Below are 21,836 nucleotides of genomic sequence, written 5' to 3' on the forward strand. Positions count from 1 at the left end.
CATGTTTGGACCAGGTTTAGTTCATAGCTCATGATATCTCAAAAGGTGTCGTGGGCCATAGTTTGCAATAGAGAACCTTTGGAAAGGCAAGTTCAAAAGTTTCTGTGCTCATGTCACCCCACTGGCAAGCTACTGCACTTCCATGTCCATCCACCAGCAGACAGGACTGGAAGCAGTGAATTCTATTCATGAAGCATGAAGAGGAAGCTTTAAAAACTATTCATTCATTAATTTCCACTTTTTAAAAAAATCTTTTACTATAAGGGAATAGTTATCCATAACCTTTAAAATATCAACCGCAGACATTTCAAGCACTTGTAACTACAACCTTAAGTAAATAAATACTGCAAAATTGACAGCAAAGATCAGAGAGCCAGAAATGTCAGTTAAGCTCAGTTGTTTTAACAAAGTAATGAATATCTTTATTATGTGTTCCTTTGGGCTAAGTACGCCGGTAGGATCAGTATTGCATTCTTTCAATGAAAAAAGTTTATAAGTATCATTGAAGGTTTTTATTGACAATACAATATTTAGTCAGTTTCACACAGCAATAACTGATCAAATGATTCACATCGTGATACTAGTTCTTAATGTAGGGTGGTTGTTGCAGTCCAATATATATATATATATATAAAAATCAGCCACAGTGGAGTTCTATCTCAAGTATCTCAGTCCTTGGTCCAGTAACAGGGTTGTATCTGATGCCACTGCTAAGAAAGCTTGTGACGGAAGAAGCAAAACACAGATTTTAGAAGCTGCAGCCTTTCGTGCATCACGGTCACATTTATAAAGTTCTTCTGTTGTGTATATTAACCAGTGTCTATCATCCATAGTGCTGATCCTTTGAAGGCAATTGCTACTGCATAAACAGAATACTGAATGCCATTACTACACAACATATGGCGACATAGGGGCTTTTTCGTTCACCTGCAAAGCAAAAATAGGACAAAATTTTAAAATAATTTAACATAAGAATGATTTAAAAACACAAATGAGAACCTGAAACATTGAACAAATTTAATTATACAATCTTTAAAAAGAACATGAAATATCATATTACATCTGAAGTTCAATAACTATTGGCATTTACACCATACTTTTAAATCAAAAATCCGAAAGCTGCTTTAGAAGAGCATTAAAGCAAAATTTGACAGAGTCACAAAGAGATATTAGGATCGATGATCAAAAGTTTGGTCCAAGAGGCAGCTCTTTAGAAACATCAGGTTTTAAGAGGAAAGAGAGACAACAAAAGTTTTGGAGAGAATTCCAGAATGCAACCCTTGGTAAATGAAGGCACGGTCCCCAATGTTTGAGTGAATCATTGTGGAATGCTCAAGAGGTCAGAATTAGAATTGTACTTGGAAGGTTCTATGATTTGAGGAAATTACAGAGAAATAAAAAGAGATTACCATGGAGTAATTTAATATTTTTTCAAACCAAGGCATTATTGAACTTGGAGCAAATTGAGGTCAGTAAACAAAAGGGTTACAAGTGAACAGGGTTTGGTGAAAGTAAGATTGAGCACGCTTTGGGTAATATTTGAGGGTAGAACATCGAAAACTTTATAAAAATAATAAAAACAAAAATTAGATTTAGTGTCAATACTATATCTTCCTGCCTGATGCAGGATTTACAAGGTCTTCAAAGAAAGAAGATAGATAGTAAAAGGCAGCTGCTAAAACTGAGATCAGCTAGCTCTTTCCTCAGAAGTTTGGAAAGCTAGGTATCTCTGTGCAACACAGCACAGAACATGGGGAGGGGAATGAAGGGAAAGTGGTGTTCTCTTGCTTGTGATACGGAGATGGACTGGGGGGGGGGGGGGGGGGGAGAGAACAGATGACAGATGGGGGGTGGGTGGGTGGATGACGGCGGACGACAGGGGGGGTCGGGGAGGAGGAGGCGCGGCAGTGGGGGGTGGGTGGAGAAGGTTCGTGGATACTTTGGAACAAGGGACAGCCACAGCCCTTAGAATAAGATCTTCTGATTTGGTCAGGGACTATTGAGTGTGACTGCAAGTAAGGCAGGTAAGGCTAAATCGGAGATGGTGGGGGGGGGTGACAGTGCAGAAGCCTCAGCTTTTGCATTTAACAAAAATGAGCTTCTTTCAGCTTGTTTGAATGACAGTTGGACCACAGGGTCAATCAACTAACTGACCACTAAAGATACCTTCAAACTGAAAGAAAAAGCGCATTACTACAAAAAGGTGGAGGCAGATCAGAAAAAGTTGACTGAAAGATTAATAACAAAGAAGAGAGTGTAGAGAAAGCTAGCTAAAAGCATATAAATAAAAGTGAGAGTTTTTATAGATATTTAGAGCTAATAGACTGAACGTTGGCTCTTTAGAAGTCATTTTGAGCAACTGGTAGTGGGAAAGGTGATGACAGGTAAATTGAATAGGTATTTTGCATTGGTCTTCACTGCTGAGGATATGTAACATCCTATAAATAGCCGTAAATCAGGAAATGGAAGGAAGAAGAAAATTGAAAAAAATAAGATCACTAGGAAAGTAGTATAGAGCAAATTGTCAAAGATGTGCACTGACAAATCCCCAAGTTCCAATGGACTTCACCATTCAAGTTCTTAAGAGGTGGCTACTAAGATAGCTGATGTTTTGGTTCTAATTTTCAAAATTCCATCAGATAGTGGGGCTGTGAATAGAACTCTTTTACTCAAAGTCAGAGGGAAGCACAAAGCCAGTAGTAATTATAGGTCAATTAGCTTAACATCTGCGATAGAGAAAATGTTCAAAACTATTAAATATATTACAGCAGGGCACATAAAAAATTCAAGGTAACCAGGCAAACTTTGTCAACCATAGTCTTCTGAAAGAGAAATCATGTTTAGCCAATTTATTTCAGTTCTTTGAAGTAATAGATACAATGGATAAAGGGGAATTGGTAGCTGTACTGTACTTAGATTTCCAGGATATTGATAAATGTGCCAAAGCAAACGTTATGGTGGAGAAGAAAGTCTCATGGTATAAGGTATTAAGATTCTAGTTGATATTACAGGACAAATCAGCTGCTGAACTGAAATCTCTGCCTTGATGGAGTATCTTATTTTGGTTTTAAAGACATGGTCTCCCATTGAAACAAGAGTGTGCAATGTTGAAGATATGGTTTTTATTAATAAGACAAGTTTACTAAGTAAAAATGAAGAAAAATTAGCATAAAACAGAACTACATACAGCAACATGTAATCCCAATAACACAAATACTCCTGTTCAGATCTCAAACATCCCTTGAACAGCCTTCACCAGAGAAGAATCCCTTTCTCTAATAGCTCCATGTGATTTCACTGTGACCTCAACTCCCAGTCTATAAAACTTCTCGACCTTTCATACACCTGTGTTAAAAAGTTCTAAGCTTCAAAAATCCCCTCAGAGCTATTAGAATGTTATCAGTTGTTATGAGAGGAATGGTGTACAAAGGTTATGCTCAAGTTATACAGAGCACTTGTGAGGTCACATTTGAAGTAGTGTACTGTATATTGATCTCCTTTAAATAAAGATGTACAGGAGTGAAAGCCATTCAGAGGATATTTGTCAGACTAATATCTGGAATGGTCAGGTTGTCTTATGAAGAAAGATTGATAGGTTAGGGTTGTATCTGTTGGAGTTCAGAAAAGTGAGAAATTACTTCATTAAAACAGATCTACAAAACAGAAAAAGACCCTTCAGCCTTTCGCATCCATGGTGGTCAAAAACCACTGAACGTTTTTAATCTCACTTTACAGCATTTGGCCCATAGCCTTGCAGGAGGGTTTCTGCCTTGACAATCCTTACAAGCAGCGAGTTCCAGATTCCCACCATTCTCTGGATGAAAAGGTTTTTCCTCATATCTTCTTTAATTTTCTATCCTTTACCTTAAGTTCATGCTCCTTTGTCATTGATCTGTCCATTAAAAAGGAGAAAAGTTTCTCACTCCAGCCCTGGTCTATGTAATTCAATCATCTACCCTCTCAATCTCCTCCACGCTAAGGAAGCCAATCCCAATATGTCCAAACTCCCTTCATAAACACTCCTGCCCAGGTAACACCCTGGTATATCTCCTCTGCACTATCATAACCCTTCTATAAATGTGGATTCCAGATCTGCACACAGTACTCTAGCTATGGCCTAAACAACATTCCTGATCTTAAAATCTATGCCTGGGTTTATAAAGGAAATTTTCCTATATGTTTCCTTAACTTCTTTATCCACCCATCCTGATATCTTAACGAACCAAAGTACAGCACAGGATCAGGCCCTTTGGTCCACCAAGCCTGCACTGACAGGACATCGTTCTAAACCAAAAAACCTTTTGCCTGTATGTGGTTTGTATCCCACTATTTCCTGCCTGTTTGCTCATCTGTTAAGATGCCTCATAAATGTTGCTGTCGCATCTACTTCTACCACTTCCTCCAGCAGTAATTCCACTGTGTAAAACTTTGCTCTCACATCTCCATTAAACTTTCCCCTTCTTACCCAAAATCTATGCCCCCTATTGACCTACTGACATTTGACATTTCTACCCTGGGAAAAAGACTGACACTCATTCTATTCATGCCTCTCAATGTTGTGAACTTCAATCAGGTTGCTCCTTAGCTTCCGACATGAAAGTGAAAACAAACCAAGTTTGTCTGATCTCTCCTCACAACTAATATTCTCCTAACCAGACAACATCCTGGTAAACCTTTCTGTACCCTCTCCAAAGCTTTCACACCCTCTGGCATTGTAACACCCAGAACTGAATGCAACATTGCACAAATTTTCTACTCCCCTTGTATTGAATGTGTGAGCATTGCCTGACTTTTTTCAAAAAAATGGCAATAATTGAAAAGATGGGTGCATACTAGGAGTTCTGAAGAAAAGGCTGGAGATAGCACGTCAGTTCATGAGGAAAAACAGATCAGGTTTTATTTAAATGCCATGGATGATTATGATTTCAAAAAGTGAAGATAAAGAAGCATTAGGCTATCAGCTTAATCGGCCTCAGTTGCAAGTAATTAGAGATTTGGGTGGGCCCAAAGATAATAACTCCTGTCTTTCTGACACCAAGCCAGAAGATGATATGACACATTCAAGACTGGATGAAAGAAGCGTCGTCTTAAAGCATTATGTGAACTGAATATTTCAAAACAAGTGAGGTTGACATGACTCCTATACTTGATGTCACGGGGGAAATTGTACATATTTAAGAAAAAGGAACACAGGATGAATCCAGGATGCAAAAAAGTCTCTTTAGTCTGTGTGTTGGGTACATGTAGATAGTAAAGAGGGAAAATGGATGCAAGGGAAGGATAAATACAGGTTTTCATTTGGCCTTTCCTTCCCTAATGCTGATGATTTCTCTATTATCTGGATAGATTTCAATATCTTTTAGCTGGCAATGAGGATCCAGCTGTGGCTGTGAATGCAGAGTTTCTAACTGGCCAAGTATCAGTTTTTGTTAAACTGATCCATATCAAATCCACAGGAGTCACATTCTAAATAACTATTTCACCATTCAATCAAATATTGCAACACCACATGTGGTAATGACATTAAATAAGGAAGAAGGTACAGCACACAGACTTTGTTTATTGAAAATTAAATCAGTTCACAAATACACATTTCATTTTCAAAGGATTGAATAGAGTTTTGAGGAAAACATGAGAAACTGTTCGTAACTCATGTTCCTTATTTAGTCATTGGACGGCACCCCGTTTACAGAGATAGTGGGATCCAGACAGTGATCTCCTTGAACTACCAACTCTCAGACGTGTTTCTCTATAGATGCTGTCCAACCTATTTAGCATTTTCAAGTTTTTACACATACTTCTTTATAAAAACCAGGTTATTTGTAAATTATTTCTAAGAGTAAGTTAGATCCGGGTGCCTGGGGCCTTTGGACTTCTTTTTCACATCATGCTTTTAATGGGGTGCTTTCATTACTTAATGCCCAACTGCATTACCCTTTCTCTTATTGTACAAAATTGTTTTGAACAATTGCAATTTTGTTTTAACTGATCTTTCTCCTTGTAGGAATCTGTCAGAAATAGTATTAAGAATTATTATTGTTAAGGACTAGTATTGGGATAGGACATTCATTCCCTCAAGCCTGCCCTATTCTGCAAGATCATTGCTTATCAGCCTAGGCCTCAATTCCTCTTTCGTGCCAGCTCCCCATAACAGTCAACTCTATTTCCAAAACCTACCAACTTCCAAAATACTTTCAGAAACCCCAACTCTGGTAGAGAATTCAAAATATTTACTACCCACTGGAAGAAGAAATTCTTTGCATTTCAGTTTTAAATGAGTGTGCCCTTATTCTGGAGTAATGTCCCCAAGTTCAAGATTCCCCCATTAGCAGAAACACCTTCACAACACCTAAGCTGTCAAGCTCACTCAGAATCCTGCTTGTTTCAATAATATCATCCTTCTTTTAAACTGTAATGAATAAAAGCCTAATCTGTGTAGTTGCTCAATAAATCAGCCTTTTCACCCTACAAAGCCTATTGAATCTCTTTTGAACAACCTCCAATATCTGTATGCCTTTTATTAAAGATAGAAGCAAAATTGTACTCCAAATGCAGCCTTACTAATATATTACATAAAATAAATCTTGTTATTTTTAAATGTTTAAACCCCATAACAATAAAGGCCAAAAATTACTTGAGATTCCATTTGCCTACATTCTAACTTTTTCTGTTTCATGCACAACACTCACATCCCTCAAGCTTCACTACTGAGTTTGTCTTCAATAATGACCCTTTTGATTCTTCCTGCCAAAGTGCATGACCTCACATTTTCCAACATTACACTTCACTTTCCAAGGTTTTGCCCATTCACTCAACCTATTTATATCCCCTTACAGATTCATTGTCATCATTCCCTCCCTCTTTTTTTGGGAAATCAAATTTGCATACATGATCCTTTGTCCCCTTCTCCAAATCATTACTATAGATGTTAAATAACTGAGGTCTTAGGACTGAACCTTCTTACACTCCACCAGTTAAATCTTCCTAACTTGAAAAAGACAAACTAATCCCAAATATCTTGTGTGCATTAACCAGTTCTCAAGTCATGCTAACACATTACCCCGACAGCATGAGCTCCTACCCAGCACTCCCTAATTTGCTTTCTGGCTGCACAGAGCTCTCAAGCCCATGCACAGTAGCAATTTTCAGAACCAGAAACGATTGCCATGTGCAAAACCTTGCGGTGGCAGTGCACTCATATTGGCGCACAGCTTAGAGGGAACTCTGCTACTTTGTGCAATAAGCTATGAGGTACCTTAAATGCCTTCTGGAAGTCTAAGTACACTGCTCTACTGGTTCCCCTCTGTCAACACTTATATCCTCAAAGACCTCCAGCAAGTTTGTCAAACACGATTTCCCTTTCTCAGGACCATACTGATCCTTTGGTTTGCATTCAGCTGTTCTAATACAGGTTTACTCCATTTCCTCGGGTAAAAAAATGAGGTCTGCAGATGCTGGAGATCAGAGCTGAAAATGTGTTGCTGGTTAAAGCACAGCAGGTTAGGCAGCATCCAAGGAATAGGAAATTCGACGTTTCGGGCATAAGCCTGATGAAGGGCTTATGCCTGAAACGTCGAATTTCCTATTCCTTGGATGCTGCCTAACCTGCTGTGCTTTAACCAGCAACATACTTTCTACTCCATTTCCTCCCCTATATCCTCTCTTCCTGGATCTCAGCATACTTACTTTCCATCTGCTTGGATTGATTATCCATGTGTCAAGCAAACGTAGGACTGGGAACTCCACTTATTCTACTCTTACTGACCCCTTAGAATTATCTTTAATTTTCACATACTTAAATGAAACCAGGGCCAAGATTAACATTACTTAAATTAACAGTTCTTCACTAAGCTCAACTTATTTTAACTCAAGATTTTGCAAAGAATTAATTTGATTGTTGTCTCTACAAATGATCAACCCCCCCCATTCCAACACTTACTTTCTTTGCTTTAGATTTTCCAAATGATAATGGAAGTTAGCTGCAGATGTGTTGCTGGTCAAAGCACAGCAGGCCAGGCAGCATCTCAGGAATAGAGAATTCGACGTTTCGAGCATAAGCCCTTCATCAGGAATAAGAGAGAGAGAGCCAAGCAGGCTAAGATAAAAGGTAGGGAGGAGGGACTAGGGGGAGGGGCAATGGAGGTGGGATAGGTGGAAGGAGGTCAAGGTGAGGGTGATAGGCCGGAGTGGGGTGGGGGCGGAGAGGTCAGGAAGAGGATTGCAGGTTAGGAGGGCGGTGCTGAGTTGAGGGAACCGACTGAGACAAGGTGGGGGGAGGGGAAATGAGGAAACTGGAGAAATCTGAATTCATACCTTGTGGTTGGAGGGTTCCCAGGCGGAAGATGAGGCGCTCCTCCTCCAGCCGTCGTGTTGTTGTGTTCTGCCGGTGGAGGAGTCCAAGGACCTGCATGTCCTCGGTGGAGTGGGAGGGAGAGTTAAAGTGTTGAGCCACGGGGTGATTGGGTTGGTTGGTTCGGGCGGCCCGGAGGTGTTCTCTGAAGCGTTCCGCAAGTAAGCGGCCTGTCTCACCAATATAGAGGAGGCCACATCGGGTGCAGCGGATGCAATAGATGATGTGTGTGGAGGTACAGGTGAACTTGTGGCGGATATGGAAGGATCCCTTAGGGCCTTGGAGGGAAGTGAGTGTGGAGGTGTGGGCGCAAGTTTTACATTTCCTGCGGTTGCAGGGGAAGGTGCCGGGGGTGGAGGTTGGGTTGGTGGGGGGGTGTGGATCTGACGAGGGAGTCCACCGAGGACATGCAGGTCCTTGGACTCCTCCACCGGCAGAACACAACAACACGACGGCTGGAGGAGGAGCGCCTCATCTTCCGCCTGGGAACCCTCCAACCACAAGGTATGAATTCAGATTTCTCCAGTTTCCTCATTTCCCCTCCCCCCACCTTGTCTCAGTCGGTTCCCTCAACTCAGGACCGCCCTCCTAACCTGCAATCCTCTTCCTGACCTCTCCGCCCCCACCCCACTCCAGCCTATCACCCTCACCTTGACCTCCTTCCACCTATCCCACCTCCATCGCCCCTCCCCCTAGTCCTTCCTCCCTACCTTTTACCTTAGCCTGCTTGGCTCTCTCTCTCTCTTATTCCTGATGAAGGGCTTATGCTCGAAACGTCGAATTCTCTATTCCTGAGATGCTGCCTGGCCTGCTGTGCTTTGACCAGCAACACATCTGCAGCTGTGATCTCCAGCATCTGCAGACCTCATTTTTTACTCGAAGATAATGGAAGTTAAACAATTTTAATAAGTAGCATCTTCAAGAAAAATAACATGATACTGAAATACTAAGGAAAAAGTAATATGTCTTTTAATATCTCTTGATATTTCTTTCAGTCGATCAATAACAAATACATAGACAACCAACTTTATATTAAAAACTGTCGTGTTTATGGCACTGGAATTATATTTTTATAAACTGATTGCACACTACTATAGCAATATTTTATTTCTTTAAAAGTAAACGGCTAACTTAATTCATTTATTGTATTCTTAAAGCTCTATGGCCTTATTAATAAATGACATAACTTGGTTCAAACCATAATTGAATCAATTCTAGAAGTATGAGACAGTTTAATATTGAATGCCACTGATACCGGATTGTTACTTTTCTGAAAACTGTCAGAAAGAATCTTTGATTTCCATTTCTCATGTGGAATATAAAAAGCAAAACAAGCCTTTTACATGCCCATGCAAAGTGAACCACTAAAGACTTTCCCATTCAACTGGTTTGTCTCAGAAGTATTTTAGGATTACAAAGTTTTACATTAATAAGCTCAAAGGACAGTTTGTGGGAGTTTATAGGCAAAGGAATTGATGGTAGATCAGAGTCCACATTTTTCTCAGTAATAATGGGTCCAGTGTGGTCAATTTCTAGCAGTTAACACTTGAAGAGCACAGCTGTCTGAATGCCTGCTTACTTAAATAAGAATTGGTTCTAACTTAAATCATAAAACAGTCTCAATTCCGGCTTATATATAAATTCTATTATTGCAGATTATATTAATAACTAATTGAATAACAGGGTAAAGTTATTCAAGTATTTTAATGTGCAAATTGAATATGTTAGAAATGTTAGAATCTCTCCGTTCAAACAAAATCACATTTGGGAATCCTAGAAACCTTTCATGTGACTGACCTAAGTCTTAAATAACAAATAGATAATGTGCCCCATATTATTTGAAACAAACTTTGGCAATCAATGCAGTCTATGTCAATTGCTTAAAAACCTAATGAGTCAAAGTACTTGCATGTTTTCTGCTAACAGTTGACTTCAACACATGAGAATTAGGATAGAAATAGCTTAAAAATATGCACAAGTTAATACCATGTACATACTGACTGATTCAACAAAAAGTATGGGCTCACAAAGTTCTCTTTCAATTAACATTCTTCCCCAAAATCTGAAATTCCAGAAAGTTGAACATTGCTTGTTAGAATGTCTTGGAGTTTGATTTACAATAACAACTGAACATACTCATAGTAACAACATTTTATGGACCTGTTTCCTTATTCTTGTTTATTATGTACCATACTAAGCATAGAGAATAGATCAGACTCTGATGTTAATACAGGGTAAAATCAATTAAAAACACTAGGTTTTTTATAGGATTCTGAATATTTAAAATTGTCTTTCAAAGCCACATTTATTTATGTCTGATTAAGGAGGTGGTACTACTATAACTTGATGAATCCCACGAATCCCACTCTGACGTGATAATAAAGATGCCTAGAACACCACAATGACTTGTGAATTACAGCAGCGAACGCAACCCACTACTTTAATTTCCAAGCACAAAATAAGCTCAAGATTTTCCAACATTTGCAAAGATGACAATAGCTTTCATTACACTGTTACTTTCTTATGGTTGCAAATACAGAACTCATGCTTACTTTAGATTCATTAATACCCACAAGGCATTAATATTGATTCTTCACCCTCAGAAAAATGTCCACATTACATGAGCTATTCCGAATGCGTAAATGCATCAGCTGATTGAAATATTTTGGAATATTTACCACCACGATTAAAAATATAGCTTACTAAAATATTCAAAACTCTTGACAAGGCCTGGATGCTACAAATGTTATCTTCATAATTACATTATTCTCAGACTGCAGTGCATCTAATCTATTTAAGAAAACACTTTTTCCTCTTCTTTTTGCCTGGTTTAAATAGCAACTTTAAGAGCAGACAGTACACAATCAATTTCATTCACAGCAACAAAAAAGTGTAGATCTTCTGTATACTACATAGGTTGACAGCAGCATTTGTTATAAATGGATCTCAATAGTGTGAATGAGCGCGCAAAATGCTTTACTATTCCCAAGTCTTAAAATTCTTAAGAAACAGAAACCTTTTCAAAATAGCAATATATCCTGAATTAATCTTTACTCATCAAGAGTTGTTTAGTAAAGAAAATAGTGGAGGTAGTCTTGCATAGCCTTCACAAAAGGAAGAAATACAAAACAAAAATTCAAAAAAGAAGATAAATTGTGAGAACATTACTGAATTGTGGACATAGTTAGATTGACAAAAGAACCTGAATTAAATGGGAAGTTTTAAATCATTCTATTGTCGTCTTCAATCTGACATCCAAACATTGAACACTCCTGGTAATTTTGGGGTTATTACAATCTTCAGTGGAACAAAACCTCAACCCAGCATTCTGGAAATCCCTAATTAAAATCTGAAGATAAACGCCAATGACATTTTTACTTTCAGTGAGATATCTGTTGCATGGATTAATTATGTACAAAATAAGTTTGGCAATTTCTAAGTTTACCATTGAGTCCAATGCTTGGCACCAGGAATACAGGTACAAAATATTATGATTTACATCCTATTTGTAGATAGGAATATTATATCCTTGTTTTTCATTGTGCACATGAGCACTAAGACTGTACATATGTGCCCAAATTGCCCAAAATATGGAGGTAAATTTTGTAAAATTATAGAGGTTTTGAAAATTGCAAATTTTAAATTGAAGTTCCACCCTCGTCTGCGCCCAGTTCCCCCCCATCCCCCCCCAGCCTGATCAAACCCTCCACATGCACAAGACTCATCTTTGATGAGTTAAAATATTATTTACTTTATTTTTAAACCAATATAAGTAGTCTGGACTAAAGCCAGGAAGAAGAATTTCTATTTTACTATTAATACACTAGAACATGCAGCAGAATATGATGCAAAACCCAATAAGAATGTATTACACTCCTTCAGTGCTGAATCCAGCAGGGAGTGTTACCATTTAAGGATGCAGTTAGCATTTTACTTTCGTACTGATACAAAGTACATTTGGCTTTATAGTGATTGTATAATGATTCTGAAATCAAGCACACAGTGAAGACTGAGCTGGTCTCCAGGAATGAAAGGAACAAGAATATTGAGTGGAAACAGATGGGCAATTTGTGATAAATGTCAAAACTAATCAGAAAGGAGACTTACTATTTGGAAAGGGAGAAATGGAAAGTACTTTTAAAGTTTACATTTTACGTAGGTTTTGCAACAGTCCAGCAACTTGTAAAGATAACTTTTGGTGAAGAGCTCCTCTATAGTGTGTTAAAGAATGGCACTCCAGATGACAGTAGGCCAGTACTAAAGGATTAACTTGCACCAAGAAATACACATACTAATTATAAATTAATCAAACATTAAATGACAATATGCTTCTTTAATTAGACAGATATTACTATATATTCTACAGCACAGAAGCATAGCTGAGACTTGGCTAGATTGCAGAATGAAAAACAAAGTACAGAATCGTCAGCATTGTAAGGATCAAGTCAATAAATAAGCACTATGAAAAAAATCAGCACGTTTGAATCTATATTGATCAATTAATTGCAGAATTAGGGGATTCAGACAAAATGTTATGGAGATAGATAGAAAGGACAGTTTGGTTCCAGACAGGGAAATATTTAAACTTGAATGCAAAGCCATTTTTAGGTCTGAAGTATTATAAGCTGCAACTTTCACCGTAACATTCTTCATTAACATTACTGTTGAAGATAAGAGGAAGAAGAATTATCAAAGTAAAATTGAACATTATCAAAAGAAAAAGCACAGAATATTGCTTACCTATTCTGGCACACTTCCAAAATATTCCCAGTAGTCTGGAAAACAAATAGCTTTCGTTAAATTCAAGAAAACATTGCAAGAAATTTACTGTGCTGAAATCTGATGGATTACATTTTCAATGCATTTTATATTTGACACTTGTCATTCAGGATGGGAGAAATGAAAATAAAACAACATATTCTTCATCTTACCCAGTTTCTGGATTGCTCAAGCAATGTAGAGTATAACTTTTTTTTGGTAAAGATATCCTCTTTATGCAAGATGATGCTCCAGTGACATTAGCACTAAGAAACTCATTCAAGTATATGATGAATTACTGAATACATTGTTGTTGCAACAAATAGAAATTTACATACTGTAACTATAAAAATCAAGGAATGGTTACAAATTAGCTAGAAACTATGGAGCATAAAGAGGACCTTTGTTTCGTAATGGACTTGCGACAACAGTACATATGTTGGATGGACCCACTGATGGAAAGAAGTGTCAAGAGCAGCCAAATTAGCATTTCAGACTCATTAGTGTAATGTGTAGTTTCATAATCAACAATGACACTTTATAGAGTTGGAGGAAATGGAAGCAGACATACTCATAATCTGCCAAACCAAGGCATGAAAGCAGTATCAAATTAGGTTCATTAACGCGATATTCATCTTAAATTGGGTAATGAAACAAAAAAACAACTGACCATTTATTTTGAGAATGCTAATTTATGGAAAAGATCTCATTGCTCAAGTCACACCTCATTCATTTCACATCTTTCAGGAACAAAGACAGCACTTTCTTTAAGAATTCTTCTGTAAATCAAGATGCTGTTTTCAAAAAGGAAATTAACATTTTGACTCCACTTTCCTATTTAATTCAGGCTGAATACACAATTCAATTTTAAACTGTATATTTTAAAATATATTCAGTTTGGAAGGCTTTGCACAGGATTGGCTTGCAGAAATTTGAATCACGAAACATATTAGCTTTCAATGTCTTTTAATATTACCTTTGATAACATTTTTGTGAAATAATTAAATCGAACACTGAGACAACTGTTGGCAACAATGCAGAGTATCACCACATTTAAAATCGGAATATCCTGTAACTCAAGACCTGGAGAACCTTTGTAGCAGTTACTTTTCATATTGAACATTAGTTCACAAGAGAATATGGATGAGGAAGGGTTTCAGAATCCTCTTTGGGCTACAAATGAAAAATTGATTTTAGTGGAAATAAGTTTAACTTTTCAGGCTTCCAATAATGCTACTCTGAAACAGCAGCTCAAACATTCAATAGGTATATTCCTACCATCTGTCTGGACAGGTACCTTGCTTTGATATGCCTTCTTTCTCCTGCGAAGTAGAATCTACTCAAAATGGGACAAGATACTGTGGGTGAGCTTATTTAACACAATTGAGATACAGAATAAAACAAGAACTATAATTAAGGGAGGAGAGAAGAGATCTACTACAAGCCAATTTAAATTCACGTTGACTAAACATTGTCAGAGTAACTAATAATCATGTTATAACAAACTTGTCTTGCTCAAACTGATATCAAAAGGTAAGAAAATGAAACCTTATCTGAATTCAGCTACAAATTCTGTAATTTCTTTTTACAAACTAATTTTGACAGCAGACATTATCAGCAAAGCACCCAGGAATAAATTTCAAAATAAAAAAAACAGTAAAAATAAGAGGCAGTGAAGGATTAGCCAATTGCATATATGAACTGCACCAATAATGTCTGTTCAAAATTTAACTGGCACTCAACACCTTCAACTTTTACTCCCTTCACCACTGACATGCTGGCAGCAGCATACACAATCTATAAGTTGCAATGTAGTAACTCACTACATAAGCTTATTCAAAAGAATCTTCCAAACCTAGAATAACTGGAAGGATAGGCACAGATGCTTTGGAGCATCACCTGCAAGTTTCCTTCCAACCTACTCAACAGCCTGACTTGAAACTATATGACTGTGCTCTCATTATAGTGGAGTCAAAATCTTGGAAATCATTTCCCAGACATATTAAGAGTGAAGCTACCCTTCATATTGTGTAGCAGAGCAAGGAGGCTGCTTGCGATCACCTTCTGAAGAGCAATTCAAAATGGACAATAAATGCTGGCTTCGTCAGTTACTGTTTTGGGCCTGCTACAACGTTCCAACTAAGCACAACAAGCCTGAAGTCAACATTTCATTTGATGTGAAAGCACTAAGGTCTCAACACCGAATTTCATAATTTACGAAACTGACTATATTATGCCCATTCTCCATACATTCGCTTCACAACTTAATTCAGACCCATTTTACATTTTTTTTCTTTCACCACTATTAACGACCCCTTTGACTTTTGCACTGGGCCTCCAAGTCATCTCCCTTTTCTGTTCCTACTCTGTTTCTGACAAAAGTATAAAAAAACCCCAGTTGCCAATACCTTTTAGCTTAGAAAGACAGTAAAGAGACATGAAAGTTAAATGTTTCTTTCTCTTCGGATGCTGCCAGAACTACTGGAATTTATCCAGCTTCCTGTTTCAGATTTCCAGCATCTGCAGTATTTTGATTTACTTGAGATTTACAAAAGATTTGATAGAGTGTACAAGATCATGGAGGTGTTTCATGAGGTACACAGAAAAGCTTCCCATCAACTGATAGCATAAGATCTGGAAGGTCTTGGCCAAGAAGTGCAGAGTAACTTAAGGACATGAAATATCATGACTTTGTCACTGACATTGTGACTGGGGATAGCAAGAAACATCAGATTTGAGTAGACAACTCAAATTAAGTGGAGAAGCAAAAGAGATGGTTATAAAATTATATTATCCAATGATTACTTTGGTGTAGAAAAATCACTCCACACAAAATTGACCTTTCAAATTCTACATTTTTCCAAATATATTTGTACCATTGATAGTCACAAATGAGGTGCCAGAAGACTGGAGGTTGGCAAATGTGGTGCCATTGATTAAGAAAGGTGGTAAGGACAAGCCAGGGAACTATTAGATAAATGAGCCTGGTGTCGGTGGTGAGCAAGTTGTTGGAGGGAATCCTGAGGGACAGGATGTACATGTATTTGGAAAGGCAAGGACTGATTAGGGATAATCAGGATGGCTTTGTCTGTGGGAAATCATGTCACCAACTTGACAGTTTTCTGAAGTAACAAAGAGGATTGATGAGGGCAGAGCGGTAGACGTTTGACATTGTTACCCATGGGAGACTGGTGAGCAACATTAGATCTCATGGAATACAGGGAGAACTAGCCATTTGGATACAAAACTGACTCAAAGGTAGAATTGTTTTTCAGACTGGACGCCTGTGACCGGTGGAGTGCCACAAGGATCGGTGCTAGGTCCACTTTATATAAATGATTTGAATGTGAGCACAAGAGGTATAGTTATTAAGTTTGCTGATGACAACAAAATTGGAGGTGTAATGGATAAAGAAGGTTACCTCAGATTACAACGGGATCTTGACCAGATGGGTCAATGGGCTGAGCAGTGGCAGATGGAGTTTAGATTGTGAGATGCTGCATTTTGGGAAAGCAAATCTTAGCAGGACTTATACACTTAATGGTAAGGTCCTAGGGAGTGTTGCTGAACAAAGAGACCTTGGAGTGCAGGTTCATAGCTCCTTGAAAGTGGAGTCACAGGTAGATAGGATAGTGAAGGCGTGTTTGGTATGCTTTCTTTTATTGGTCAGAGTATCGAGTACAGGAGTTGGGAGGTCATGTTGGCGCTGTACAGGATATTGGTTAGGCCACTGTTGGAATATTGCATGCAATTCTGGTCTCCTTCCTATCAGAAAGATGTTGTGAAACTTGAAAGGGTTCAGAAAAGATTTACAAGGATATTGCCAGGGTTGGCAGATTTAAACTATAGGTAGAGGTTGGATAGGCTAGGGCTGTTTTCCCTAGAGTGTTGGAGGCTGAGGGGTGACCTTCTAGAGGTATATAAAATCATGAGGGGCATGAATAGGATAAATAGACAAAGTCTTTCCCCTGGGGTTAGGGAGTCCAGAACTAGAGGGCATATGTTTAGGGTGAGAGGGGAAAGATATAAAAAGAGACCGAAGGGGCAACTTTTTCACTCAGAGGGTGGTACGTGTATGGAAAGAGCTGCCAGAGGTTGTGGTGGAGGCTAGTACAATTGCAATATTTAAAAGGCATCTGGATGAGTATATGAATAGGAAGTGTTTGGAGGGATATGGGCCGGGTGCTGGCAGGTAGGACTAGATTGGGTTGGGATATCTGGTCGGCATGGACAAGTCGGACTGAAGGGCCTGTTTCCGTGCTGTACATCTCCATAATTCTATGAGTACCCTTCACCATACCTAGGACAATTGAAAATGCTTCTCGGAGTCACACATTATTCATCAGGATTTACATTTATATTTTTCACAAATATGGTTTCAGAAGAATAGAGCACTTTACTAGTTTTATTACCTGTTGTTGACAAATATTTTCAAAATCAGACGTCTCAATGGTCAAAAACAGATAAAATAGGTTTTCTTCTATGCCTAAAGCAGCTAACAACTCCAACATTACTAGGACACTCCCTGCTGTACCAGTGTGAGTTTTTCCATTTCCTACGTCAGCATTCTTACTAACTCTTAGCAAAACTGCCAATCTGTATGCATTACAGACAGTTTTGTGCTATGAAATCATGTCTACAAGGAACTACATTATGACTGTCTAAACTTAATTTAGGATCTTTACAGTGTAGAAACAGGATAGTATTGCTCCATCAGTCTGGGTTAGATTTAAAATTTAGTCTCAGGAGGCAAAATACAAGGGCGTAGTTAAATTACACCCACTAGTTTGTTAATATGCATGTTAAAAGGTTAGCTTTGTACTAGTTGTCATATAATAAATTAGAGGAGAGCCAAATTTGGTTCGGAATACCTTCTGATAGTCTCACATTCAGAATAAAATTATAATTTGGCTTCTGTCACATTGTTCATCTTGTGTCATTGCAGACACATGAACAACATAGAGATTTACACTGGAAACAGGCCAATTCCTTCTGCCAATTTCTTTGCCTTTCCAGATGTCACCTTTCAGCTGTGCCTTCTAATTATATGCACTGCATTTGTTAAATGCCTATTGTACCTAAGGTTTAATATACTTTCTCGTGTTTCAGTGCATGAACAAGGAATGCATTTACTTGAATTAATTCCCTTCTCACCCTTAATGAAATGTATGGCTGATGTAGCGAACACATCTTTGAAGACATTTCAAACAATTACTTGTGTTGACCTGAGTAGAAAACGGAATGTACCTACTTAACTGAAACTAAGAACAAAGAGCCCTTGGAGTGCAGGTTTGTTGTTCCTTGAAAGTGGAGTTACAGGTAGATAGGATAGAGAAGGCGGCGTTTGGTATGTTTTCCTTTATTGGTCAGAGCATTAAGTATAGGAGTTGATCTCCCTGCTATAGATGTTGTGAAACTTGAAAAGGTTCAGCAAAGATTTACAAGGATGTGGTCAGGTTTGAGCTATCAGGAGAGGTTGAATAGGCTGGGGCTGTTTTCCCCAAAGTGTTGGAGGCTGAGGATGACCTTACAGAGGCTTATAAAATCATGAGGGGCATGGATAGAGTAAATAGATAAGATCTTTTCACTGGGGTGGGGGAAGTCAAGAATTAAAGGCATAGGTTTAGGGTGAGAGGGGAAAGATTTAAAAGGGACCTAAGGTGGCACGGTGGCTCAGTGGTTAGTACTGCTGCCTCAAAGCACCAGGGTCCCAGATTCGATTCCAGCCTTGGGTGACTGTCTGTGTGGAGTTTGCACATTCTCCCAGTTTCTGCATGGGTTTCCTCTGGGTGTTCTGGTTTCTTACCATAGTTCAAAGATGCACATGTCAGGTGAATTGGCCATGCTAAATTGCCCATAGTATTAAGTACATTAGTGAGAGAGAAATGGTTCTGGGTGGGTTACTCTTCAGAGGGTTGGTGTGGACTTGTTAGACCAAAGAGCCTGTTTCCACATCGTATTAAATCTAAGGGGCAACTTTTCTTTAAAAACACAGAGGGTGGCACATGTATGGAATAAGCTGCCAGAGGAAGTGGTAGAAGGTAGCTGGTACAATTACATTTCAAAGGCATCTGGATGGATATCTGAACAGGAAGGGTATAGAGGGATATTGGCAAACGGGACTAGATTATTTTAGGCTATCTGGTTAGCATGGACAAGTTGGACCAAAGGACAAGTTCCCATGCTGTATATCTCTATGACTCAATAATTGGTATGATGATATCGCCTGTTTCGCAACTTTGGTTTAATTGTTTATATGTATTAGTGCAGTGCTGTCTGTGATATATCTAAGTAGGCGCTTACATTCTGGATGAAAATGGTTTCATGTTGATCAGCCAAGATGACATTAAGGTCTCAGGCAGATCTAAAGTATCTTTCTAGTGACTTGAAACTTCAACTTTATGACCTTGCTGTTGAGCTGCACTGTTTTTGCTCTGTTGAAGTTCCTTTGCTCTGTTCAAGCAAATACTTTTTTAAAAAATCACTCATCAAATTTCCAAAATCAACAAATTGAAGCACAATTAAATTGTTAGACATTGTGACAGGAGATGGCATGAAAATATCCAACATAATTCTATTTCATGTTTGTTGTCCTGAACAAATTTTATGCATTATGCGTTTACCTATGGTAAGATGCAATGGACGTTTGTATAGTATTGTCAATTTTTGAATCAACTGAGCAGCTTCCTGAAATTAAAATCAACTTCAAGTGGTGCTTTCTTCTTTTTCCAAGATGAACAACATTACAACAGTCTATGCACCAATGTCATCCCATGATTTGTTAATAGATGCTTGTTAGCATATTAAAATAACTTAAGATTAATCCTTGTCAATTAAAACAGGGGAAACATATTCAAAGTTGCCTCAGTTTGCTTTTTCCAAATACAATGCAATGAGAGGTATTTAATGAAATGCACAGCCATTGCTAATAATATAGTTAATTCTCAAAGTTTGCTCAAATCTATGCATAATATTCCAGTCAGTAACAGTATCCATATCTACCTTACACCATTATACATGTACTTGGTCAGTATCAATGTGTTATGGCAAAATGGTCAGTATCAAAATAAATGTAAAACTTCTCTTGGTTAATTTCAGTTCACATAAGCAGACACTCAAAGTAAAACTCAAAACTCCACGTAAAATCTTCTTCACCCAGACAGTGGTGGCTGTGTGGAATGCTCTGCCCCAGAGGGCAGTGGAGGCCCAGTCTCTGGATTCATTTAAGAAAGAGTTGGATAGCGCTCTCAAGGATAGTGGAATCAAGGGTTATGGAGACAAGGCAGGAAACGGATACTGATTAGGAATGATCAGCCATGATCACATTGAATGGTGGTGCAGGCTCAAAGGGCTGAATGGCCTACTCCTGCACCTATTGTCTATTGTAAAGCAATAGTGCCCCCATGATGCATTTCATGTAAAAGATTATGATTTAGAAAGATTTATAACAGTAAAAAAAACTTATAAATGAAGGCAGACTGAATTTACATCATGCCTTTTCATTTCTTTTGGAGGTGCTCCTGGCAGGTCAGTTAGCTGAATAGCTTTATTGCGATATGGAGTGATACCAACAGAATGGGTTCAACTTCCACACCAACTGAGGTCACCATGAAAATGAGGTGAAGGTGTAATGATATTATTGGTATTATCTGCCATGGTAGATGGTAGAATTTGAATTCGATAAAAATCTAGTCTTTTCCGATTGTTAAAAGAAACCTCATCTGGTTCACTAATGTCTTTCAGGAAAGGAAACTGCTGTTTGAAGGAAACTGCAGATTCACAGTAATGTGGCTGACTTTCAACTTGGGAATCCAATTAGGGATGGGCAAAAAATGCCAATTTAGCCAATAATGTCCATATTCTACGAATGAATAAAAAAGTCCCGCCTACTCAACACCACCCCTCATTATGATCCTCAGGTTAAACTCACCACCAGCATCTCTAACTAGAGAACTGTCCTCTGGAATTATAGCGATTACCTTTATTTCAAATCTTGAGGGAAAAACCATCAGTTAATGCCCAAAGACCAAGAATTCCCAAGTCAACAGAGATCATAAATATCCCGTATTAAATATATTTTCAAAAGCAGTCTATTGCATTTGGTCACATTTTAACTTTGAACAAATTTGATAAACCTTAATTTAAAAAGTCAAAAAAGTTACTGTGTCCTTACCCAGTTTTATTTTTGTCCAGAACACTAGGAGCTAGGGCTCTGATGTAAGCACAGGTACAAATCAAGAGTAGTATCACCGTCAATAGACTCTGAAAGTTGAAAATTGCCGACTGCAGAGATAAAAATTTTAATGAGAATTTCCTTTGGCCTGCTGGAACACAGATTACTGATTAGAAACTAATAATGCAAATAAAGGTAAACAAAATAGGAAAACATGAAATTTAAAACATCTTGGATAGAATACTGCATGTTACACACACAAGGGCAAGCCTGAGCAGTAAATTTGGCAAATTGCTTAAGGAAAAGGTTATCGAGATGCAGTGAGACATCTGAGTGAATATCAGAATAGAGAAGAGAGGGGGTTCAGTTGTTGGAACCTCAGTCATTTCTGCAGACAGAACTTTATTCCTCAAAGTGTTCGCCCAGTCTGCATTTCATCTCCCCAATGTAGAGGAGACATTGATGTGAGCAGGCACCCACACCCAGGCCCTGTCATGACAGGGTTTGCTTTCAGTTTAGTCTACCCATTTTCACTTACTTACGGTTTCCATTATC

At 38.3% G+C, this 21,836-nt stretch overlaps 1 protein-coding gene across 1 annotated transcript in view; it reads right to left on the reverse strand.

The window, feature by feature from the left end:
- Positions 1 to 396: 396 nt before the first annotated feature.
- tmem167a (transmembrane protein 167A) overlaps positions 397 to 21,836 on the reverse strand; it is a 32,244-nt gene continuing 10,804 nt past the window's right edge. The window contains exons 2-4 of the mRNA XM_060844058.1: positions 21,282 to 21,391; positions 13,091 to 13,125; positions 397 to 927 (exon numbers count right to left, since the gene is read on the reverse strand). Of these exons, the coding sequence (XP_060700041.1) occupies positions 857 to 927; positions 13,091 to 13,125; positions 21,282 to 21,391 (216 nt within the window). The 3' untranslated portion in view covers positions 397 to 856. The remainder of the gene's footprint in view (positions 928 to 13,090; positions 13,126 to 21,281; positions 21,392 to 21,836) is intronic.

This window comes from Hemiscyllium ocellatum, chromosome 2 (assembly GCF_020745735.1).
Source record: "Hemiscyllium ocellatum isolate sHemOce1 chromosome 2, sHemOce1.pat.X.cur, whole genome shotgun sequence".
NCBI classification, from domain to species: Eukaryota; Metazoa; Chordata; class Chondrichthyes; order Orectolobiformes; family Hemiscylliidae; genus Hemiscyllium; species Hemiscyllium ocellatum.